Source organism: Montipora foliosa, chromosome 14, assembly GCF_036669935.1.
Source record: "Montipora foliosa isolate CH-2021 chromosome 14, ASM3666993v2, whole genome shotgun sequence".
In the NCBI taxonomy this organism is placed as follows: Eukaryota; Metazoa; Cnidaria; class Anthozoa; order Scleractinia; family Acroporidae; genus Montipora; species Montipora foliosa.
In genome coordinates this window covers 24,930,493-24,949,869 of record NC_090882.1, presented here as the reverse complement: position 1 = coordinate 24,949,869, position 19,377 = coordinate 24,930,493, and the positions used below count along the sequence as shown (strand labels likewise).

At 38.7% G+C, this 19,377-nt stretch overlaps 1 protein-coding gene across 1 annotated transcript in view; it reads right to left on the bottom strand.

The window, feature by feature from the left end:
* Positions 1-1,737: 1,737 nt before the first annotated feature.
* LOC137984558 (WD repeat-containing protein 54-like) overlaps positions 1,738-19,377 on the bottom strand; it is a 42,617-nt gene continuing 24,977 nt past the window's right edge. Inside the window, exons 2-5 of the mRNA XM_068831719.1 lie at positions 7,641-7,848; positions 6,350-6,512; positions 4,334-4,399; positions 1,738-4,065 (exon numbers count right to left, since the gene is read on the bottom strand). Of these exons, the coding sequence (XP_068687820.1) occupies positions 3,934-4,065; positions 4,334-4,399; positions 6,350-6,512; positions 7,641-7,848 (569 nt within the window). The 3' untranslated portion in view covers positions 1,738-3,933. The remainder of the gene's footprint in view (positions 4,066-4,333; positions 4,400-6,349; positions 6,513-7,640; positions 7,849-19,377) is intronic.

The window sequence follows — 19,377 nt, the reverse complement described above, 5'->3', positions numbered from 1 at the left end:
ATACCCAACAATGTTGAAAGAGGCGGGGCAAACGGCTTCAACTTCATTCAACATTCGCGAAAACAAAAGAAATGTTGAATGGTTGTTGAAAGTGGAGAGGGAGGGAGGGGAGGGGGGCGCAAATAATTTCAACATCGCTGTTCATCAGAATCGAACGGAAGTCGTAGCAAATGTTGAAGTCGTTTGCCCAGGCCTTTAATATTGTGTTGTTTTGCTGTACTCTGCAAGACAACGTGAAAAAAAGTCAAGTTTGAAGACAACCCGAGTTTAGAAAAATTAATCGATTTCTTGTATGTAAACGGAGCTTAAGCAAGCACGACGACGACGGCTACGAAAACGCGCGCCCAAAACCATATAGGCCATATATTTCTATGCCGTCCACGCCCTGACAACAGGGAGCTTAAACAAGCGCGTTTTTGAGACGCAGACGGCAACCGGAAGCGATCATTTCGCGGGCCAGGACGGTCACGGTGTCTCCCAGATTTTTATACTTATCATCTCTTATGGAGAAAAGACACTTAACAATGTAAATGTGGTTGTGTAGAGACAAGTTAAAAGGGTAAACAGCTCACTTCCGGTTGCTGTCCGCGTCTCAAAAGCGCGCGTGCTTAAGCTCCTTAACGACGTGAAATGACCCAATTTGAGGTTACGTGGAGGAGGCGAGAACCTGACAATAAATTCTCAAATTTTCTCTCCAAACATCAACGTTTGTGTCAGTTTTATTCCCGAGATGATGATGATACACACTCTCCGCGCCAAACGACTTATAGTCATCGCGAAGTGATTCCAATAACAGGAAATAATATTTGTAGACAACGTTTTTGTAACAGTCGTCGTCGTCCTTGATTGGGGAGTTTAAGGGCCTCTTTATATGAGCCCGGGTTGGCTGAGCTGGCTCGGTTTCCGAGATCTCGATGTCTCGAGATGTCGATGTGTTCATATGAGAGGAAGGGGGTGGGGGGGGGGGGGGGGGGAGGCTGGCTCGGTTGCCGAGATCTCGGTTTGTCCAACCGGTAAGCGGGCTGGAAATTTTGCCACATGAACACTTCAGCCCGGTTGCCGGGGGAAAAAATATACAGTGGAACCCCGCTCTACGGACACCCGTATATAGAAGACAGTTTGTCCCGACGAAAAGACCATAAACATGCCAGAATGAAACCTTCTGCAAAGTTTAAAAAAATTCTGTAAAGCAGATTTAGAGCCACCTTAAATAATTGGAAATTTAAGATAGCTCCGCTACCCAGATTTTTTTTAAACTTTGCAGAGAGTGTCATCTTGGCCTGCTGATCACTTTGGTGCAATAAAAATTTGGGGTCACCAACTTCATTTTTCAGATATGAGCAACTAAAGCCAAAATATAGGGTACTTTTGCAAGGCTTTCCTGTTACCACGGTAACTGGTTACGTCACAAAAATTACTGCATCTTGTTCAGCAATAATTGATATTTCACATGGTACTATAATATTGCTGTTACGTGATGAAGTGTTGTAGTGTCAATCCTTCTAATAATAAGGTCTCTTAAAAGTGTTGAAACTGGTTTGAGCCACCTTAATACGTACGCTGGTAAATACGGACAACGGACAATTTTCTTTGTCCCGAGTCACAAACTCTCGTATATCGTCAATTGTCACAATTATGTGGTAATCGTAGGCACTGTACCCTGTTCAAACAACGACGGATTTCTACGGGGTAGTACGATTTTTTACAAACAAAACAAAAGCAAAATAACGTGACATGTTTGATTTTGATCAGTTTGTCTTTCTTCCGGTGTTTGACCCTTGTACTTTTGTCCTTCAATAAAGTTTTCTGCCTCCTATTACAGTTTCACTTCCTTGGCTTTTTCCTGCAGTCATTGCTCGTAATCTTCTTCCTCTTTGACGGCCTTGTCGTGTACAGTTAAAGTTGAGAAATTAAGCAACGTACGTTTTCTAGTCGAAATATCTGCTGTAGGCTTTTTTATCGTTAAAACATGTGTTCGGGACATTTTTTCTGAGAGCCCGCTTAAGGACGGTGCCTACTATTGTTATTGCGCATACGTTCTGTGCATCTCGAGATACTCGGATTTCCTATGGGTGGTGCTTATTAATACAGGGATATCTTTGCGCGGTTCAAAACTATGCGGAGAAAGCAGGACTTAGCAAGTGCTCTTGGTATCCAAAAGAAAATTCGGAGTAAACACGCATTTTTGGGAGATAATTAAACTTCAATTTGGAAAAGAACACTTTCTATTTTAAAGCTGTTTACAAATATTGTTGATCAAGATCTGCTTTTCCCGCATATTCAGTAAACCGCGCAAAAATACCTTTGAGTTAGTTGGCACCGTCCTTAATACGGTCACCTGGATAATACGAACAGGGTGGCACGTCCCCTTTGAGTCCGTATTAACCGGGTTCCACGTACAATGCATTTTCGTGAGTCTAAAAAAGTCTATAGTGAAGATATCGTTGACGTAACCTATAGACTTCTTTTGACTCTTACGTCATAAGTTGATCACGTGATATTTATTGGGTAAACAAAAAACGACAACTCGTTCTCGCTCGCTTCCCCCAAAAATCGACACATCCTCTCCTTTAAAAAAACACCGTTTGAAATAAAGGAAAATGCGACAAGAAAAAGACTAAGTAATCAAACTAATGCTGAAAGGTTTTGCAGCCTAACTGAACTTAATCGATTTTTTAAATAAGTAACCAGTCTCCTCCCGGAAGGTTTGCTTTAAAGGTCACCAAGTTAGGGTAGTGATGGCTTAAGTAAAATTCTAGTTTTGTCAAAACATCGATCTGACGAGTGACCTTACTAAAAAGGCTTTTACAATTAAGCATAATTAATTAATTAATTGAGTAGTTCTAGATGTTGTTCATTGACGTCACTCCCTAAACAGGCTTTTCTGTGCCGATGAAATATATCAATGATCCAAAAGAAAAGAATAAATTAAAGAATTCCAACTAAATTAGGCAAGCGTCCTAACCACTTGGCCACGCTGAGTTGATCGAGACTAAGCAATAATTGATTTTGAAAAAAACTATTAGGCCAGGTTTTCACTAGCGATGCAGGCGTAAGCACAACCAACACACGCAGGCGCATTCACTGTTTACTTGTTGTTTATAATTCGTGTCTATTGTTCTAACAAAAGGCTCTTATGAATAACAAGCTACTGAGTTTGCCTATGCTTCTTTAGCCTGCGTAGCTGACGGCTCACGGAGAAGCCGCGAGCAGAATGGGGAGGAGGACTTTTGACTTAGATGGTGGGTGCAGATCAGCAAGAAATTTTAACACAACTTGTTAACTTGTTAACGGCTCCACCGCCAAAACTTTATTCCACGCACCTAAAATACCGCCAGCTGCGCAGGCTAATGCTTCCTGCGCTTATGCCATTCTTGTCACCAGAGCCTGGGATCTTATGTCTGCACATGACCCAAGGCTCTGGGAAACTCTATGTAGGGAAATATTCGCCACAGGGTTCGTATAGCCAAAAATTGGTTATTTGAACCTTACCGTGCCTGCTCACACCTTGTGCAAACATGAATGCACCAATCAGAGACGCTTTTCATTGTTCTTCACGAAAACCAATGAGAGGACACTTTGTTTCAGGGTTCCCCAGAGCTCTTCTCTCCCTAAATCATACACAAAAGAGAAGAGCTCTGGGGTCGAGATTGGTGCTTATGCTTGCGTCGCTAGTGAAAACCACCCCGTAACAATACACGCTATTCATGGGCAAATAAGACGTCTATTCTAGAATACAGCTCAGGATATAAACAAAGAAACAAGTTATGGCAAAATCCTTCTTAAAAGAAACCTTCAATTAAACAATATCTACATTAAGTTTATTCCAATTACTTGGAAATTTCTGTTCAAATTTCTGTTCAATGTAATCCATTGCACAAAAACGTCGCATAATATATTTTACCCCTACCAATGTGGTATCGGGGTCATATTCTACTGTTTGCTAAACATGACTATCTCTCCACAATCATAGCCTGTTACACCAAACATGTTCCCAGAAAGATCCACAAATTTTGCTCCACACAACTGCACATCTGGAATGGCTTGTTGAAACACCATTTCCATCTGGAAACAATATTATTGAATATTGCAGAATATTAGCTCAGAAAAATAAGCTACAAATAATAGAAATTATATTTCAGCTGCAGTCACAACTGGCACAACTATTTTTTCCCCAATATTTGTTTATTTCATTAAGTCAATGGGTGGCCATTTACAAAAAAGTTATTAACAATTATTAAGAATCATTAAGAACCCTGCTGTTATTCATAGCATCACCCCCTGTCACTATTTTCATTTATAATATGTTATCTTTTTATTACATAATACTTACTGTTGGACTGCCATCTGCAGAAATCTTCCAAACTCTCACAAATGTATCTTCTGATGCTGACAAAAGCTAAAATGGAAACATGTTGTCACTTGTGACTCAGTAAAAATGAAAATTATTTATAATTTGCGACTTTTTCAAAATTTTGTTGTGTATTTCCAGAAAATATCCATACCCCCCCCCCAAGGGAAGGGATTTCGCTTATGACCCCCCTTCCCTTTGGATTTTCCAAATTCAGCTCATAAAATGGACCCCCCTCCCCTCTGGAAATTCCATTTTTGTCACACACCCCCAGGAAATATTATCATTCCTTGTGGAAACCAAAAATCAGCTATTTTTTAGTGCAAGATACCAAATTTTGATCTTGACCGTTTTTCTCCCCCAAAAATTTGGTGGATACTGTGACCAACACATCAAGGATGCATATCGCAGAATTTGCGATATGAAAGTTAGAGATTTAATACGGTAAATAAGAAGAGTAAAGAGAATGCAGGCCGACTGTAGGGTTTTCGTTTTTGGTCTTCGTTTTCCACATACCAGCCTGGGTGTGTGGAAAACAAAGACCCTACCATAATTCACAAATTATAGATAGCCTGTAGATCGTTTTCAATGACATGAATGATGTGTTTTGTTATTTGCTGTTTGGTATGTTATTTTTGTGGGGGTCTTCGTTTTCCAGGTCTTCGGTCTTTGTTTTCCAGGTCTTTGTTTTCCGAACACCCAAATATTGAAGCAGCAAGTTGCTTATCTAATTTCTGCTGATTTATATCATATGCGGCTTGCTTAAAAATATATTTGCCTCCTGAACTATAATTGTTACTGTACTATTTTCCTTGATCAAGAATCATTGCTAAAAAGGGATAAAATCATGCATGCAAAGTGGTTTGCAGATGACAGAATTATTAGAATTCATGTGCAAGACATTAATTAGGGTCCAAACACTGTCTCTGTATAGTACCATTTATATCAATTTTAGTTCCTTAATTTATTTGCTTGTATATTCATCATTTTTTTCTTTACTTAAATCCTCAGTGTATGTACTTAGTAAGTTACTGTTCTACCCAACTTGATTACCTTATTACATGAAATTTTCGTGACACGTTAAATTCGCGATTTTGAGGTTCACATATTTCGCGACACCTTAATTTCGTGATTATGCTAAAATTTTGCATTTTGACTCACTTTAATTTCGCGTTTTTGAGTGAGACACACTCAAGGAGCCAGTAAATGGACAGTTTGAGGATTGTACAAAAGAAGTGCTACCTGGAGTAGCAGTAGCGATGGAGAGGACCAGAACATTACCACAGAATAGCTCAAAATGATTGTTATAAACTTGTGTCATAAAGTCGCTGTTTTAGTTATTGACATAATGTGAGTCAATTAATTTTCGCGACATTTAATTTTCTTGTCACTTAAACTTCGCGATTTTTTTTAAATCGCGAAATTCACGAAATTAATGTGTCGCGAAAATTTCATGTAATAAGGTAGTTTTGCTACACTTGGGGGGACAAATCTAATAAATTAAATCATTATTGTACGTCGTTATTGTTCAGTCCTTGAAATTATGCAAAAAAAAAATTATATTATTATTTTTTCAGTATACTGACAACTATTGCAAGGCTGAGAATGATATAGAGAATCAAGGAAGTTGTTATCTGACCAGGAAAAAGCCTGGTCAGAGAACATGACCCACCCACCATTTCAAAATTCTTTATGTTGTGAAAAAAAATTCAACATTCTTTTATTTTCAATACTTTCAGAGCTTTCAGTGTTCAGTGTTTCACTGCATTCTTAGTTGATTAAAACATTTACAAATAAAATAATGAGGTGCATCATCATGGTATTAGACATTTGATGTTACATAATAAATGTACAGTATATGTACCATCATTGCATGGATCCACTGACTAAAGAAATGAATATTGAGCCACATGAAAAATGAACAAGAACAAGCTACATACATGTAGTGTGTTAAACATTACCGGTAAGCCTTAATTTGAAAAAACAAAAAATTCTCACCATTCCAGTGTCGACACATAAATCCAAAGCATTGATCCAGCGGGCATGTGCGCAGGCCTCAACGAGTAGGGCACCTGTTGAAGCACTAAATAATCTAATGTGGCCTGTCGCAAAACCACCAATGATCAAACCCTTATATAGGTACACAGATGAACAAGGAAACCTAAAGCAAAAAAATATATATTTTGAGTCAGTCAGGGTTAATGATGGAACAATAGCATTGAAGGAGAAGTGCCCACAAGGAATCCATGATGGTGTCAGAGGACTGGCCTCCCATCAATACGGCAGGGGTTGGATTCCTGAAATTGAGTACACGAATTGGTTGAATTTCCTGTCAGCTGTTTTATTTCCTCATGGGTATCCACTGGTTAACCTGCTTTAAGAGCCAGTATCACGATCTTCTTATAGTTTTGCCTATGCGCGAGCCGTCAATATCTTGTGGTAATTATTTGCCGTCTCACTTTTGCGGCCTGCGATTGGTTCTAATGTTGAAATTGACGTTGTTGCACTGAATTGAGTTGCTGACGTACGCAAACAAACACGTTTCGCAGGTAGAAAGAATTGAAATTTCGATCAGGTGCAGGTTGATTAGTTTACAGTTTTATTTATCCTTATAAATGATGGATCACGATACAAAAGTAATTGCGATTTTGAGACGGCAATACCACATTATATTGACGGCGTTGGGAGAAAATATATTCCATATTGGGCTCCGTCACTATGCGACTCCACCCAATACGGAATATATTTTCTCCCAACTAGCCGTCAATACAATGTGGTATTGCTGTCTCAAAATCGCAATTTGTTTTTAGTGTGCTGCATTTTTCTCACGCCATACATGTACATCGGGTTGCAATAATAAACAGCTGATTTGAAGGAAATCTGAGACAAGCGACCAAACATTTCTTGGGGGCATTCTTAAAAAGAGAGAAGCATTGTAATCTTGTTTCCTTCTTTGTGCATGCCTAATATGAACTATATCAAAATGACCTTGTTTTGATAAAAACCTTGTTCCACACTTTTTAGCCTGTTATAATTGACATTACCAGTACGTATCAAAAGTAAAGAGTCAAGTTTCTATCAAGGTTAAGTCCCGCCATTAGGCAAGCCATTTAATTTGCCACCCACACAGCTGAAATTTATAAGGCCTATTAGACAAATGTAATTTGACCTTGATATAGTGGATGAATAGTGACTGGTTGAGATGTTACTGTTAGTGTTAAAATTTTGGGTATTCCCTTACTGCCTCTTTAAGACAATGTTTTAAACAATGAGCTTAAACCATACTGACCCTTTGCCATTTATTTTTATGATCTCTGTGAAATGTCCTCCTGATTGCCAAAGGATTATATTCCCTTCTTCATCTGCAGACACCATACGTGGACCCTGTGCCTCAAGCTCACAGATTGCTACCTTGTGCGAACTTAGAGTCTCTTGAAGCTTAACAGCTGTGCCACGTGAAGGAATATCAAAGACCATGATCTTTCCCTCAGAGGTCCCTGGAAAATGACAGTATTAGGCTAATGAAGTAAAAAAAAATTTTTTTTTTTTTTTTTTTTTTTTTTTTTTTTTTTTTTTTTTTTTTTTTTTTTTTTTTTTTTTTTTTTTTTTTTTTTTTTTTTTTTTTTTTTTTTTTTTTTTTTTTTTTTTTTTTTTTTTTTTTTTTTTTTTTTTTTTTTTTTTTTTTTTTTTTTTTTTTTTTTTTTTTTTTTTTTTTTTTTTTTTTTTTTTTTTTTTTTTTTTTTTTTTTTTTTTTTTTTTTTTTTTTTTTTTTTTTTTTATGTTGATACCCTTTAGTCTGAGTGCCAAGTGGAAATGGAAACAACTTTGCTTGGGGGGGAAGGGGGGTTGGAGATGCGCTGACTTGAATGACACGCATTGTACGGTTATCAACAGTGAGTGTCTCAACTCTTTTTGCAACTCTTGTCTCGATGGTTGTCGCGTGTAATTCATCATTGCGACTAAACGGAACAGTCAATAGGTTCAGCAAAGGTATCAATGGAAAGCAGAAAAATGGAGCTTGAACTGGAATAGACGTTATGGCGTTCTAGTTGGGTTCTAATTGATAAAAATAAACTTGAAAAGTAGTGCAAATTACCCATTTCTATTTATAACGTTACATACGCTGTTTTGTCGAGTAAGCGCGGACAAAGTTTGTTTTCGCAATGATTTTGCTGATTTCATCCGTCGAAAGTTTCCCAAAATGTTTAGGTGAGGTGCAAAGAGTCATTCCAAATTATTTATCCAAGATAATTGCACAGTACTGAACTATTTCAAAGCACGTAGGGTGTTGAATAGTGCAGGTGCAAATTATTTTTTAACACCGGTTCGCAGTTGCCATTATAAATCCGATTGAGAACGTGTTCAATTAGTAGAACAAGAGTTTCAGCGCCAAGCGATACAGAATACCTACGAGACTTATCAACAGTTTGCTGAATAGTGTAATGTACACTTACGCCATGAGCGGCGACACTGTTATTGATAATATAATCTCTTCAATGAACAAGCGCTCAAAGGCTTAAAATTCACGATAATGGTCAGCGAACGAAATGCTGAAAAGCTGTTATTCCTTGTATATAAATCTCTTCAATAAAAGTGAAGGACGGTTCAAAACAAAGAATAAACAGGTTACGGAATGATAAGCTTGTCATTCTTTTATTAACTTATTAATACGTCACCATGTCAACGCGAACATCGTAACACGCACAAATACATTTTCGTCCAAAAAAAGGCAACCTTTTCCCTTTTTGACATGCAACACATGCAAATGGCGAGAAAAACAACCTGAGATAGACTTTTCATGATTACAAAAGCAACAGGCAGTTAAAAGAAGTTTTCGCAACGGTCTACATAATTCCAACGGTCTACACTCGAAAAACATTAAGAAGTAGATAAGATTTCATTAACTACTGTAGACCGTAGACCGTTGACCGATGACGCAACCATTGCATTACCCGTGCCTCACGCCATGGCCACTGAGTAACAGAAAACCGTTAACTTATTCTAAAACAAAACTCCGAAACATTTTGCACATTTTCGAATCTCCTTTAAAACTTAGTTTTCAGGGATTTCAACCCACGAAATACATTAGCTTACTATTGACCGAACAGACACGCGTTCGTATGAAATTCGATCCTACCTCACGGCTAACTGAAAACCACAGACTGTCACTGGAAATATTTTCAAATAAAAAACGGATTCCATTGCAAATTGCAGTGAAAGACTAAATTTCCGCAAAGAAGTTCGTCCTGTTATCACACAGCAGAAGAAGCACAACACTCATTTCCCTGCGTACCATTTACGTAAACAAAACGTGATCGGTACAATGTACGCACGCTTATTGTGTGCGCTCTGATTTCAACTAAGACTTCTTACAACGTATTGACACTTTCAACACCAAATTTGACATCAAACCAACCCAAAACTGTGTTTGTTGCCGTCAGAAAATGTGTTAATGACTACCTGAAGCGTGCAAGAGGTGAACACCCAATTTCGTCCTAAATGATTGCCAATTATAGCACTTTCAGCACACCTCAAAAAACACCATTTTCAAACACCATTCCTCACTACGCAAACCTACCCGAACTAAACAAAGTTCTCTTCAAAGCTTACAATACAACTGTCATATGCAAGGTCTCGCCCAAAAAACAAATAGACAACCCGGCAATACGGAGGTAAAACAACTAGACAAGCAATTGCAAAAAGGTTGAGACACTGAATGGAAAATCCACCTCTTCTTCCTAAAAACCCTCTTCTAGTTCATAAGAAAGGCTGAACGCCCCTCCCTCCCCCCTCCCCTTTTTCAATGTTGATACCCTTTAGTCTGAGTGCCAAGTGGAAATGGAAACAACTTTGCTTGGGGGGAAGGGGGGTTGGAGATGCGCTGACTTGAATGACACGCATTGTACGGTTATCAACAGTGAGGGTCTCAACTCTTTTTGCAACTGCTTGTCTCGATGGTTGTCGCGTGTAATTCATCATTGCGACTAAACGGAACAGTCAATAGGTTCAGCAAAGGTATCAATGGAAAGCAGAAAAATGGAGCTTGAACTGGAATAGACGTTATGGCGTTCTAGTTGGGTTCTAATTGATAAAAATAAACTTGAAAGTAGTGCAAATTACCCATTTCTATTTATAACGTTACATACGCTGTTTTGTCGAGTAAGCGCTTTTGTTTTCGGACAAAGTTTGTTTTCGCAATGATTTGCTGATTTCATCCGTCGAAAGTTTCCCAAAATGTTTAGGTGAGGTGCAAAGAGTCATTCCAAATTATTTATCCAAGATAATTGTCCAGTACTGAACTATTTCAAAGCACGTAGGGTGTTGAATAGTGCAGGTGCAAATTATTTTTAACACTGGTTCGCAGTTGCCATATTATAAATCCGATTGAGAACGTGTTCAATTTAGTAGAACAAGAGTTTCAGCGCCAAGCAATACAGAAAACCTACGCGACTTATCAACAGTTTTGAGGAGATAGTGTAATGTACACCTTACGCCATGAGCGGCCACAACTGTTATTGATAATATAATCTCTTCAATGGAACAAGCGCTCAAAGGCTTTAAAATTCACGATAATGGTCAGCGAACGAAATGCTGAAAAAGCTGTTATTCCTTGTATATAAATCTCTTCAATAAAAGTGAAGGACGGCTAAAAACAAAGAAATAAACAGGTTACGGAATGATAAGCTCGTCATTCTTTTATTAACTTATTAATACGTCACCATGTCAACGCGAACATCGTAACACGCACAAATACATTTTCGTCCAAAAAAAAGGCAACCTTTTCCCTTTTGACATGCAACACATGCACATGGCGAGAAAAACAACCTGAGATAGACTTTTCATGATTACAAAAGCAACAGTCAGTTAAAAGAAGTTTTCGCAACGGTCTACATAATTCCAACGGTCTACACTCGAAAAACATTAAGAAGTAGATAAGATTTCATTAACTCCACTGTAGACCGTAGACCGTTGACCGATGACGCAACCATTGCATTACCCGTGCCTCACGCCATGGCCACTGAGTAACAGAAAAACCGTTAACTTATTCTAAAACAAGACTCCCGAAACATTTTGCACATTTTCGAATCTCCTTTAAAACTTAGTTTTCAGGGATTTCAACCCACTGAAATACATTAGCTTACTATTGACCGAACAGACACGCGTTCGTATGAAATTCGATCCTACCTCACGGGTAACTGAAAACCACTGAATGTCACTGGAAATATTTTCAAATAAAAAACGGATTCCATTGCAAATTGCAGTGAAAGACTAAATTTCCGCAAAGAAGTTCGTCCTGTTATCACACAGCAGAAGAAGCACAACACTCATTTCCCTGCGTACCATTTACGTAAACAATAACGTGATCGGTACAATGTACGCATGCTTATTGTGTGCGCTCTGATTTCAACTAAGACTTCTTACAACGTATTGACACTTTCAACACCAAATTTGACATGAAACCAACCCAAAACTGTGTTTGTTGCCGTCAGAAAATGTGTTAATGACTACCTGAGGCGTGCAAGAGGTGAACACCCAATTTCGTCCTAAATGATTGCCAATTATAGCACTTTCAGCACACCTCAAAAAAACACCTTTTCAAACACCATTCCTCACTACGCAAACCTACCTGAACTAGACAAAGTTCTCTTCAAAGCTTACAATACAACTGTCATATATGCAAGGTCTCGCCCCAAAAAACAAATAGACAACCCGGCAATACGGAGGTAAAACAACTAGACAAGCAATTGCAAAAAGGTTGAGACACTGAATGGAAAATCCACCTCTTCTTCCTAAAACCTCTCTTCTAGTTCATAAGAAAAGGCTGAACGCCCCTCCCTCCCCCCTCCCCTTTTTCAATGTTGACACCCTTTAGTCTGAGTGCCAAGTGGAAATGGAAACAACTTTGCTTGGGGGGCAAGGGGGGTTGGAGATGCGCTGACTTGAATGACACGCATTGTACGGTTATCAACAGTGAGTGTCTCAACTCTTTTTGCAACTGCTTGTCTCGATGGTTGTCGCGTGTAATTCATCATTGCGACTAAACGGAACAGTCAATAGGTTCAGCAAAGGTATCAATGGAAAGCCGAAAAATGGAGCTTGAACTGGAATAGACGTTATGGCGTTCTAGTTGGGTTCTAATTGATAAAAATAAACTTGAAATGTAGTGCAAATTACCCATTTCTATTTATAACGTTACATACGCTGTTTTGTCGAGTAAGCGCGGACAAAGTTTGTTTTCTCAATGATTTTGCTGATTTCATCCGTCGAAAGTTTCCCAAAATGTTTAGGTGAGGTACAAAGAGTCATTCCAAATTATTTATCCAAGATAATTGCCCAGTACTGAACTATTTCAAAGCACGTAGGGTGTTGAATAGAGCAGGTGCAAATTATTTTTTAACATCGGTTCGCAGTTGCCATATTATAAATCCGATTGAGAATGTGTTCAATTTAGAAGAACAAGAGTTTCAGCGCCAAGCAATACAGAATACCTACGAGACTTATCAACAGTTTGCTGAGATAGTGTAATGTACACCTTACGCCATGAGCGGCCACACTGTTATTGATAATATAATCTCTTCAATGAACAAGCGCTCAAAGGCTTAAAATTCACGATAATGGTCAGCGAACGAAATGCTGAAAAGCTGTTATTCCTTGTATATAAATCTCTTCAATAAAAGTGAAGGACGGCTAAAAACAAAGAAATAAACAGGTTACGGAATGATAAGCTCGTCATTCTTTTATTAACTTATTAATACGTCACCATGTCAACGCGAACATCGTAACACGCACAAATACATTTTCGTCCAAAAAAAAGGCAACCTTTTCCCTTTTTGACATGCAACACATGCAAATGGCGAGAAAAACAACCTGAGATAGACTTTTCATGATTACAAAAGCAACAGTCAGTTAAAAGAAGTTTTCGCAACGGTCTACATAATTCCAACGGTCTACACTCGAAAAACATTAAGAAGTAGATAAGATTTCATTAACTCCACTGTAGACCGTAGACCGTTGACCGATGACGCAACCATTGCATTACCCGTGCCTCACGCCATGGCCACTGAGTAACAGAAAACCGTTAACTTATTCTAAAACAAGACTCCCGAAACATTTTGCACATTTTCGAATCTCCTTTAAAACTTAGTTTTCAGGGATTTCAACCCACTGAAATACATTAGCTTACTATTGACCGAACAGACACGCGTTCGTATGAAATTCGATCCTACCTCACGGGTAACTGAAAACCACTGAATGTCACTGGAAATATTTTCAAATAAAAAACGGATTCCATTGCAAATTGCAGTGAAAGACTAAATTTCCGCAAAGAAGTTCGTCCTGTTATCACACAGCAGAAGAAGCACAACACTCATTTCCCTGCGTACCATTTACGTAAACAATAACGTGATCGGTACAATGTACGCATGCTTATTGTGTGCGCTCTGATTTCAACTAAGACTTCTTACAACGTATTGACACTTTCAACACCAAATTTGACATGAAACCAACCCAAAACTGTGTTTGTTGCCGTCAGAAAATGTGTTAATGACTACCTGAGGCGTGCAAGAGGTGAACACCCAATTTCGTCCTAAATGATTGCCAATTATAGCACTTTCAGCACACCTCAAAAAAACACCTTTTCAAACACCATTCCTCACTACGCAAACCTACCTGAACTAGACAAAGTTCTCTTCAAAGCTTACAATACAACTGTCATATATGCAAGGTCTCGCCCCAAAAAACAAATAGACAACCCGGCAATACGGAGGTAAAACAACTAGACAAGCAATTGCAAAAAGGTTGAGACACTGAATGGAAAATCCACCTCTTCTTCCTAAAACCTCTCTTCTAGTTCATAAGAAAAGGCTGAACGCCCCTCCCTCCCCCCTCCCCTTTTTCAATGTTGACACCCTTTAGTCTGAGTGCCAAGTGGAAATGGAAACAACTTTGCTTGGGGGGCAAGGGGGGTTGGAGATGCGCTGACTTGAATGACACGCATTGTACGGTTATCAACAGTGAGTGTCTCAACTCTTTTTGCAACTGCTTGTCTCGATGGTTGTCGCGTGTAATTCATCATTGCGACTAAACGGAACAGTCAATAGGTTCAGCAAAGGTATCAATGGAAAGCCGAAAAATGGAGCTTGAACTGGAATAGACGTTATGGCGTTCTAGTTGGGTTCTAATTGATAAAAATAAACTTGAAATGTAGTGCAAATTACCCATTTCTATTTATAACGTTACATACGCTGTTTTGTCGAGTAAGCGCGGACAAAGTTTGTTTTCTCAATGATTTTGCTGATTTCATCCGTCGAAAGTTTCCCAAAATGTTTAGGTGAGGTACAAAGAGTCATTCCAAATTATTTATCCAAGATAATTGCCCAGTACTGAACTATTTCAAAGCACGTAGGGTGTTGAATAGAGCAGGTGCAAATTATTTTTTAACATCGGTTCGCAGTTGCCATATTATAAATCCGATTGAGAATGTGTTCAATTTAGAAGAACAAGAGTTTCAGCGCCAAGCAATACAGAATACCTACGAGACTTATCAACAGTTTGCTGAGATAGTGTAATGTACACCTTACGCCATGAGCGGCCACACTGTTATTGATAATATAATCTCTTCAATGAACAAGCGCTCAAAGGCTTAAAATTCACGATAATGGTCAGCGAACGAAATGCTGAAAAGCTGTTATTCCTTGTATATAAATCTCTTCAATAAAAGTGAAGGACGGCTAAAAACAAAGAAATAAACAGGTTACGGAATGATAAGCTCGTCATTCTTTTATTAACTTATTAATACGTCACCATGTCAACGCGAACATCGTAACACGCACAAATACATTTTCGTCCAAAAAAAAGGCAACCTTTTCCCTTTTTGACATGCAACACATGCAAATGGCGAGAAAAACAACCTGAGATAGACTTTTCATGATTACAAAAGCAACAGTCAGTTAAAAGAAGTTTTCGCAACGGTCTACATAATTCCAACGGTCTACACTCGAAAAACATTAAGAAGTAGATAAGATTTCATTAACTCCACTGTAGACCGTAGACCGTTGACCGATGACGCAACCATTGCATTACCCGTGCCTCACGCCATGGCCACTGAGTAACAGAAAACCGTTAACTTATTCTAAAACAAGACTCCCGAAACATTTTGCACATTTTCGAATCTCCTTTAAAACTTAGTTTTCAGGGATTTCAACCCACTGAAATACATTAGCTTACTATTGACCGAACAGACACGCGTTCGTATGAAATTCGATCCTACCTCACGGGTAACTGAAAACCACTGAATGTCACTGGAAATATTTTCAAATAAAAAACGGATTCCATTGCAAATTGCAGTGAAAGACTAAATTTCCGCAAAGAAGTTCGTCCTGTTATCACACAGCAGAAGAAGCACAACACTCATTTCCCTGCGTACCATTTACGTAAACAATAACGTGATCGGTACAATGTACGCATGCTTATTGTGTGCGCTCTGATTTCAACTAAGACTTCTTACAACGTATTGACACTTTCAACACCAAATTTGACATGAAACCAACCCAAAACTGTGTTTGTTGCCGTCAGAAAATGTGTTAATGACTACCTGAGGCGTGCAAGAGGTGAACACCCAATTTCGTCCTAAATGATTGCCAATTATAGCACTTTCAGCACACCTCAAAAAAACACCTTTTCAAACACCATTCCTCACTACGCAAACCTACCTGAACTAGACAAAGTTCTCTTCAAAGCTTACAATACAACTGTCATATATGCAAGGTCTCGCCCCAAAAAACAAATAGACAACCCGGCAATACGGAGGTAAAACAACTAGACAAGCAATTGCAAAAAGGTTGAGACACTGAATGGAAAATCCACCTCTTCTTCCTAAAACCTCTCTTCTAGTTCATAAGAAAAGGCTGAACGCCCCTCCCTCCCCCCTCCCCTTTTTCAATGTTGACACCCTTTAGTCTGAGTGCCAAGTGGAAATGGAAACAACTTTGCTTGGGGGGCAAGGGGGGTTGGAGATGCGCTGACTTGAATGACACGCATTGTACGGTTATCAACAGTGAGTGTCTCAACTCTTTTTGCAACTGCTTGTCTCGATGGTTGTCGCGTGTAATTCATCATTGCGACTAAACGGAACAGTCAATAGGTTCAGCAAAGGTATCAATGGAAAGCCGAAAAATGGAGCTTGAACTGGAATAGACGTTATGGCGTTCTAGTTGGGTTCTAATTGATAAAAATAAACTTGAAATGTAGTGCAAATTACCCATTTCTATTTATAACGTTACATACGCTGTTTTGTCGAGTAAGCGCGGACAAAGTTTGTTTTCTCAATGATTTTGCTGATTTCATCCGTCGAAAGTTTCCCAAAATGTTTAGGTGAGGTACAAAGAGTCATTCCAAATTATTTATCCAAGATAATTGCCCAGTACTGAACTATTTCAAAGCACGTAGGGTGTTGAATAGAGCAGGTGCAAATTATTTTTTAACATCGGTTCGCAGTTGCCATATTATAAATCCGATTGAGAATGTGTTCAATTTAGAAGAACAAGAGTTTCAGCGCCAAGCAATACAGAATACCTACGAGACTTATCAACAGTTTGCTGAGATAGTGTAATGTACACCTTACGCCATGAGCGGCCACACTGTTATTGATAATATAATCTCTTCAATGAACAAGCGCTCAAAGGCTTAAAATTCACGATAATGGTCAGCGAACGAAATGCTGAAAAGCTGTTATTCCTTGTATATAAATCTCTTCAATAAAAGTGAAGGACGGCTAAAAACAAAGAAATAAACAGGTTACGGAATGATAAGCTCGTCATTCTTTTATTAACTTATTAATACGTCACCATGTCAACGCGAACATCGTAACACGCACAAATACATTTTCGTCCAAAAAAAAGGCAACCTTTTCCCTTTTTGACATGCAACACATGCAAATGGCGAGAAAAACAACCTGAGATAGACTTTTCATGATTACAAAAGCAACAGTCAGTTAAAAGAAGTTTTCGCAACGGTCTACATAATTCCAACGGTCTACACTCGAAAAACATTAAGAAGTAGATAAGATTTCATTAACTCCACTGTAGACCGTAGACCGTTGACCGATGACGCAACCATTGCATTACCCGTGCCTCACGCCATGGCCACTGAGTAACAGAAAACCGTTAACTTATTCTAAAACAAGACTCCCGAAACATTTTGCACATTTTCGAATCTCCTTTAAAACTTAGTTTTCAGGGATTTCAACCCACTGAAATACATTAGCTTACTATTGACCGAACAGACACGCGTTCGTATGAAATTCGATCCTACCTCACGGGTAACTGAAAACCACTGAATGTCACTGGAAATATTTTCAAATAAAAAACGGATTCCATTGCAAATTGCAGTGAAAGACTAAATTTCCGCAAAGAAGTTCGTCCTGTTATCACACAGCAGAAGAAGCACAACACTCATTTCCCTGCGTACCATTTACGTAAACAATAACGTGATCGGTACAATGTACGCATGCTTATTGTGTGCGCTCTGATTTCAACTAAGACTTCTTACAACGTATTGACACTTTCAACACCAAATTTGACATGAAACCAACCCAAAACTGTGTTTGTTGCCGTCAGAAAATGTGTTAATGACTACCTGAGGCGTGCAAGAGGTGAACACCCAATTTCGTCCTAAATGATTGCCAATTATAGCACTTTCAGCACACCTCAAAAAAACACCTTTTCAAACACCATTCCTCACTACGCAAACCTACCTGAACTAGACAAAGTTCTCTTCAAAGCTTACAATACAACTGTCATATATGCAAGGTCTCGCCCCAAAAAACAAATAGACAACCCGGCAATACGGAGGTAAAACAACTAGACAAGCAATTGCAAAAAGGTTGAGACACTGAATGGAAAATCCACCTCTTCTTCCTAAAACCTCTCTTCTAGTTCATAAGAAAAGGCTGAACGCCCCTCCCTCCCCCCTCCCCTTTTTCAATGTTGACACCCTTTAGTCTGAGTGCCAAGTGGAAATGGAAACAACTTTGCTTGGGGGGCAAGGGGGGTTGGAGATGCGCTGACTTGAATGACACGCATTGTACGGTTATCAACAGTGAGTGTCTCAACTCTTTTTGCAACTGCTTGTCTCGATGGTTGTCGCGTGTAATTCATCATTGCGACTAAACGGAACAGTCAATAGGTTCAGCAAAGGTATCAATGGAAAGCCGAAAAATGGAGCTTGAACTGGAATAGACGTTATGGCGTTCTAGTTGGGTTCTAATTGATAAAAATAAACTTGAAATGTAGTGCAAATTACCCATTTCTATTTATAACGTTACATACGCTGTTTTGTCGAGTAAGCGCGGACAAAGTTTGTTTTCTCAATGATTTTGCTGATTTCATCCGTCGAAAGTTTCCCAAAATGTTTAGGTGAGGTACAAAGAGTCATTCCAAATTATTTATCCAAGATAATTGCCCAGTACTGAACTATTTCAAAGCACGTAGGGTGTTGAATAGAGCAGGTGCAAATTATTTTTTAACATCGGTTCGCAGTTGCCATATTATAAATCCGATTGAGAATGTGTTCAATTTAGAAGAACAAGAGTTTCAGCGCCAAGCAATACAGAATACCTACGAGACTTATCAACAGTTTGCTGAGATAGTGTAATGTACACCTTACGCCATGAGCGGCCACACTGTTATTGATAATATAATCTCTTCAATGAACAAGCGCTCAAAGGCTTAAAATTCACGATAATGGTCAGCGAACGAAATGCTGAAAAGCTGTTATTCCTTGTATATAAATCTCTTCAATAAAAGTGAAGGACGGCTAAAAACAAAGAAATAAACAGGTTACGGAATGATAAGCTCGTCATTCTTTTATTAACTTATTAATACGTCACCATGTCAACGCGAACATCGTAACACGCACAAATACATTTTCGTCCAAAAAAAAGGCAACCTTTTCCCTTTTTGACATGCAACACATGCAAATGGCGAGAAAAACAACCTGAGATAGACTTTTCATGATTACAAAAGCAA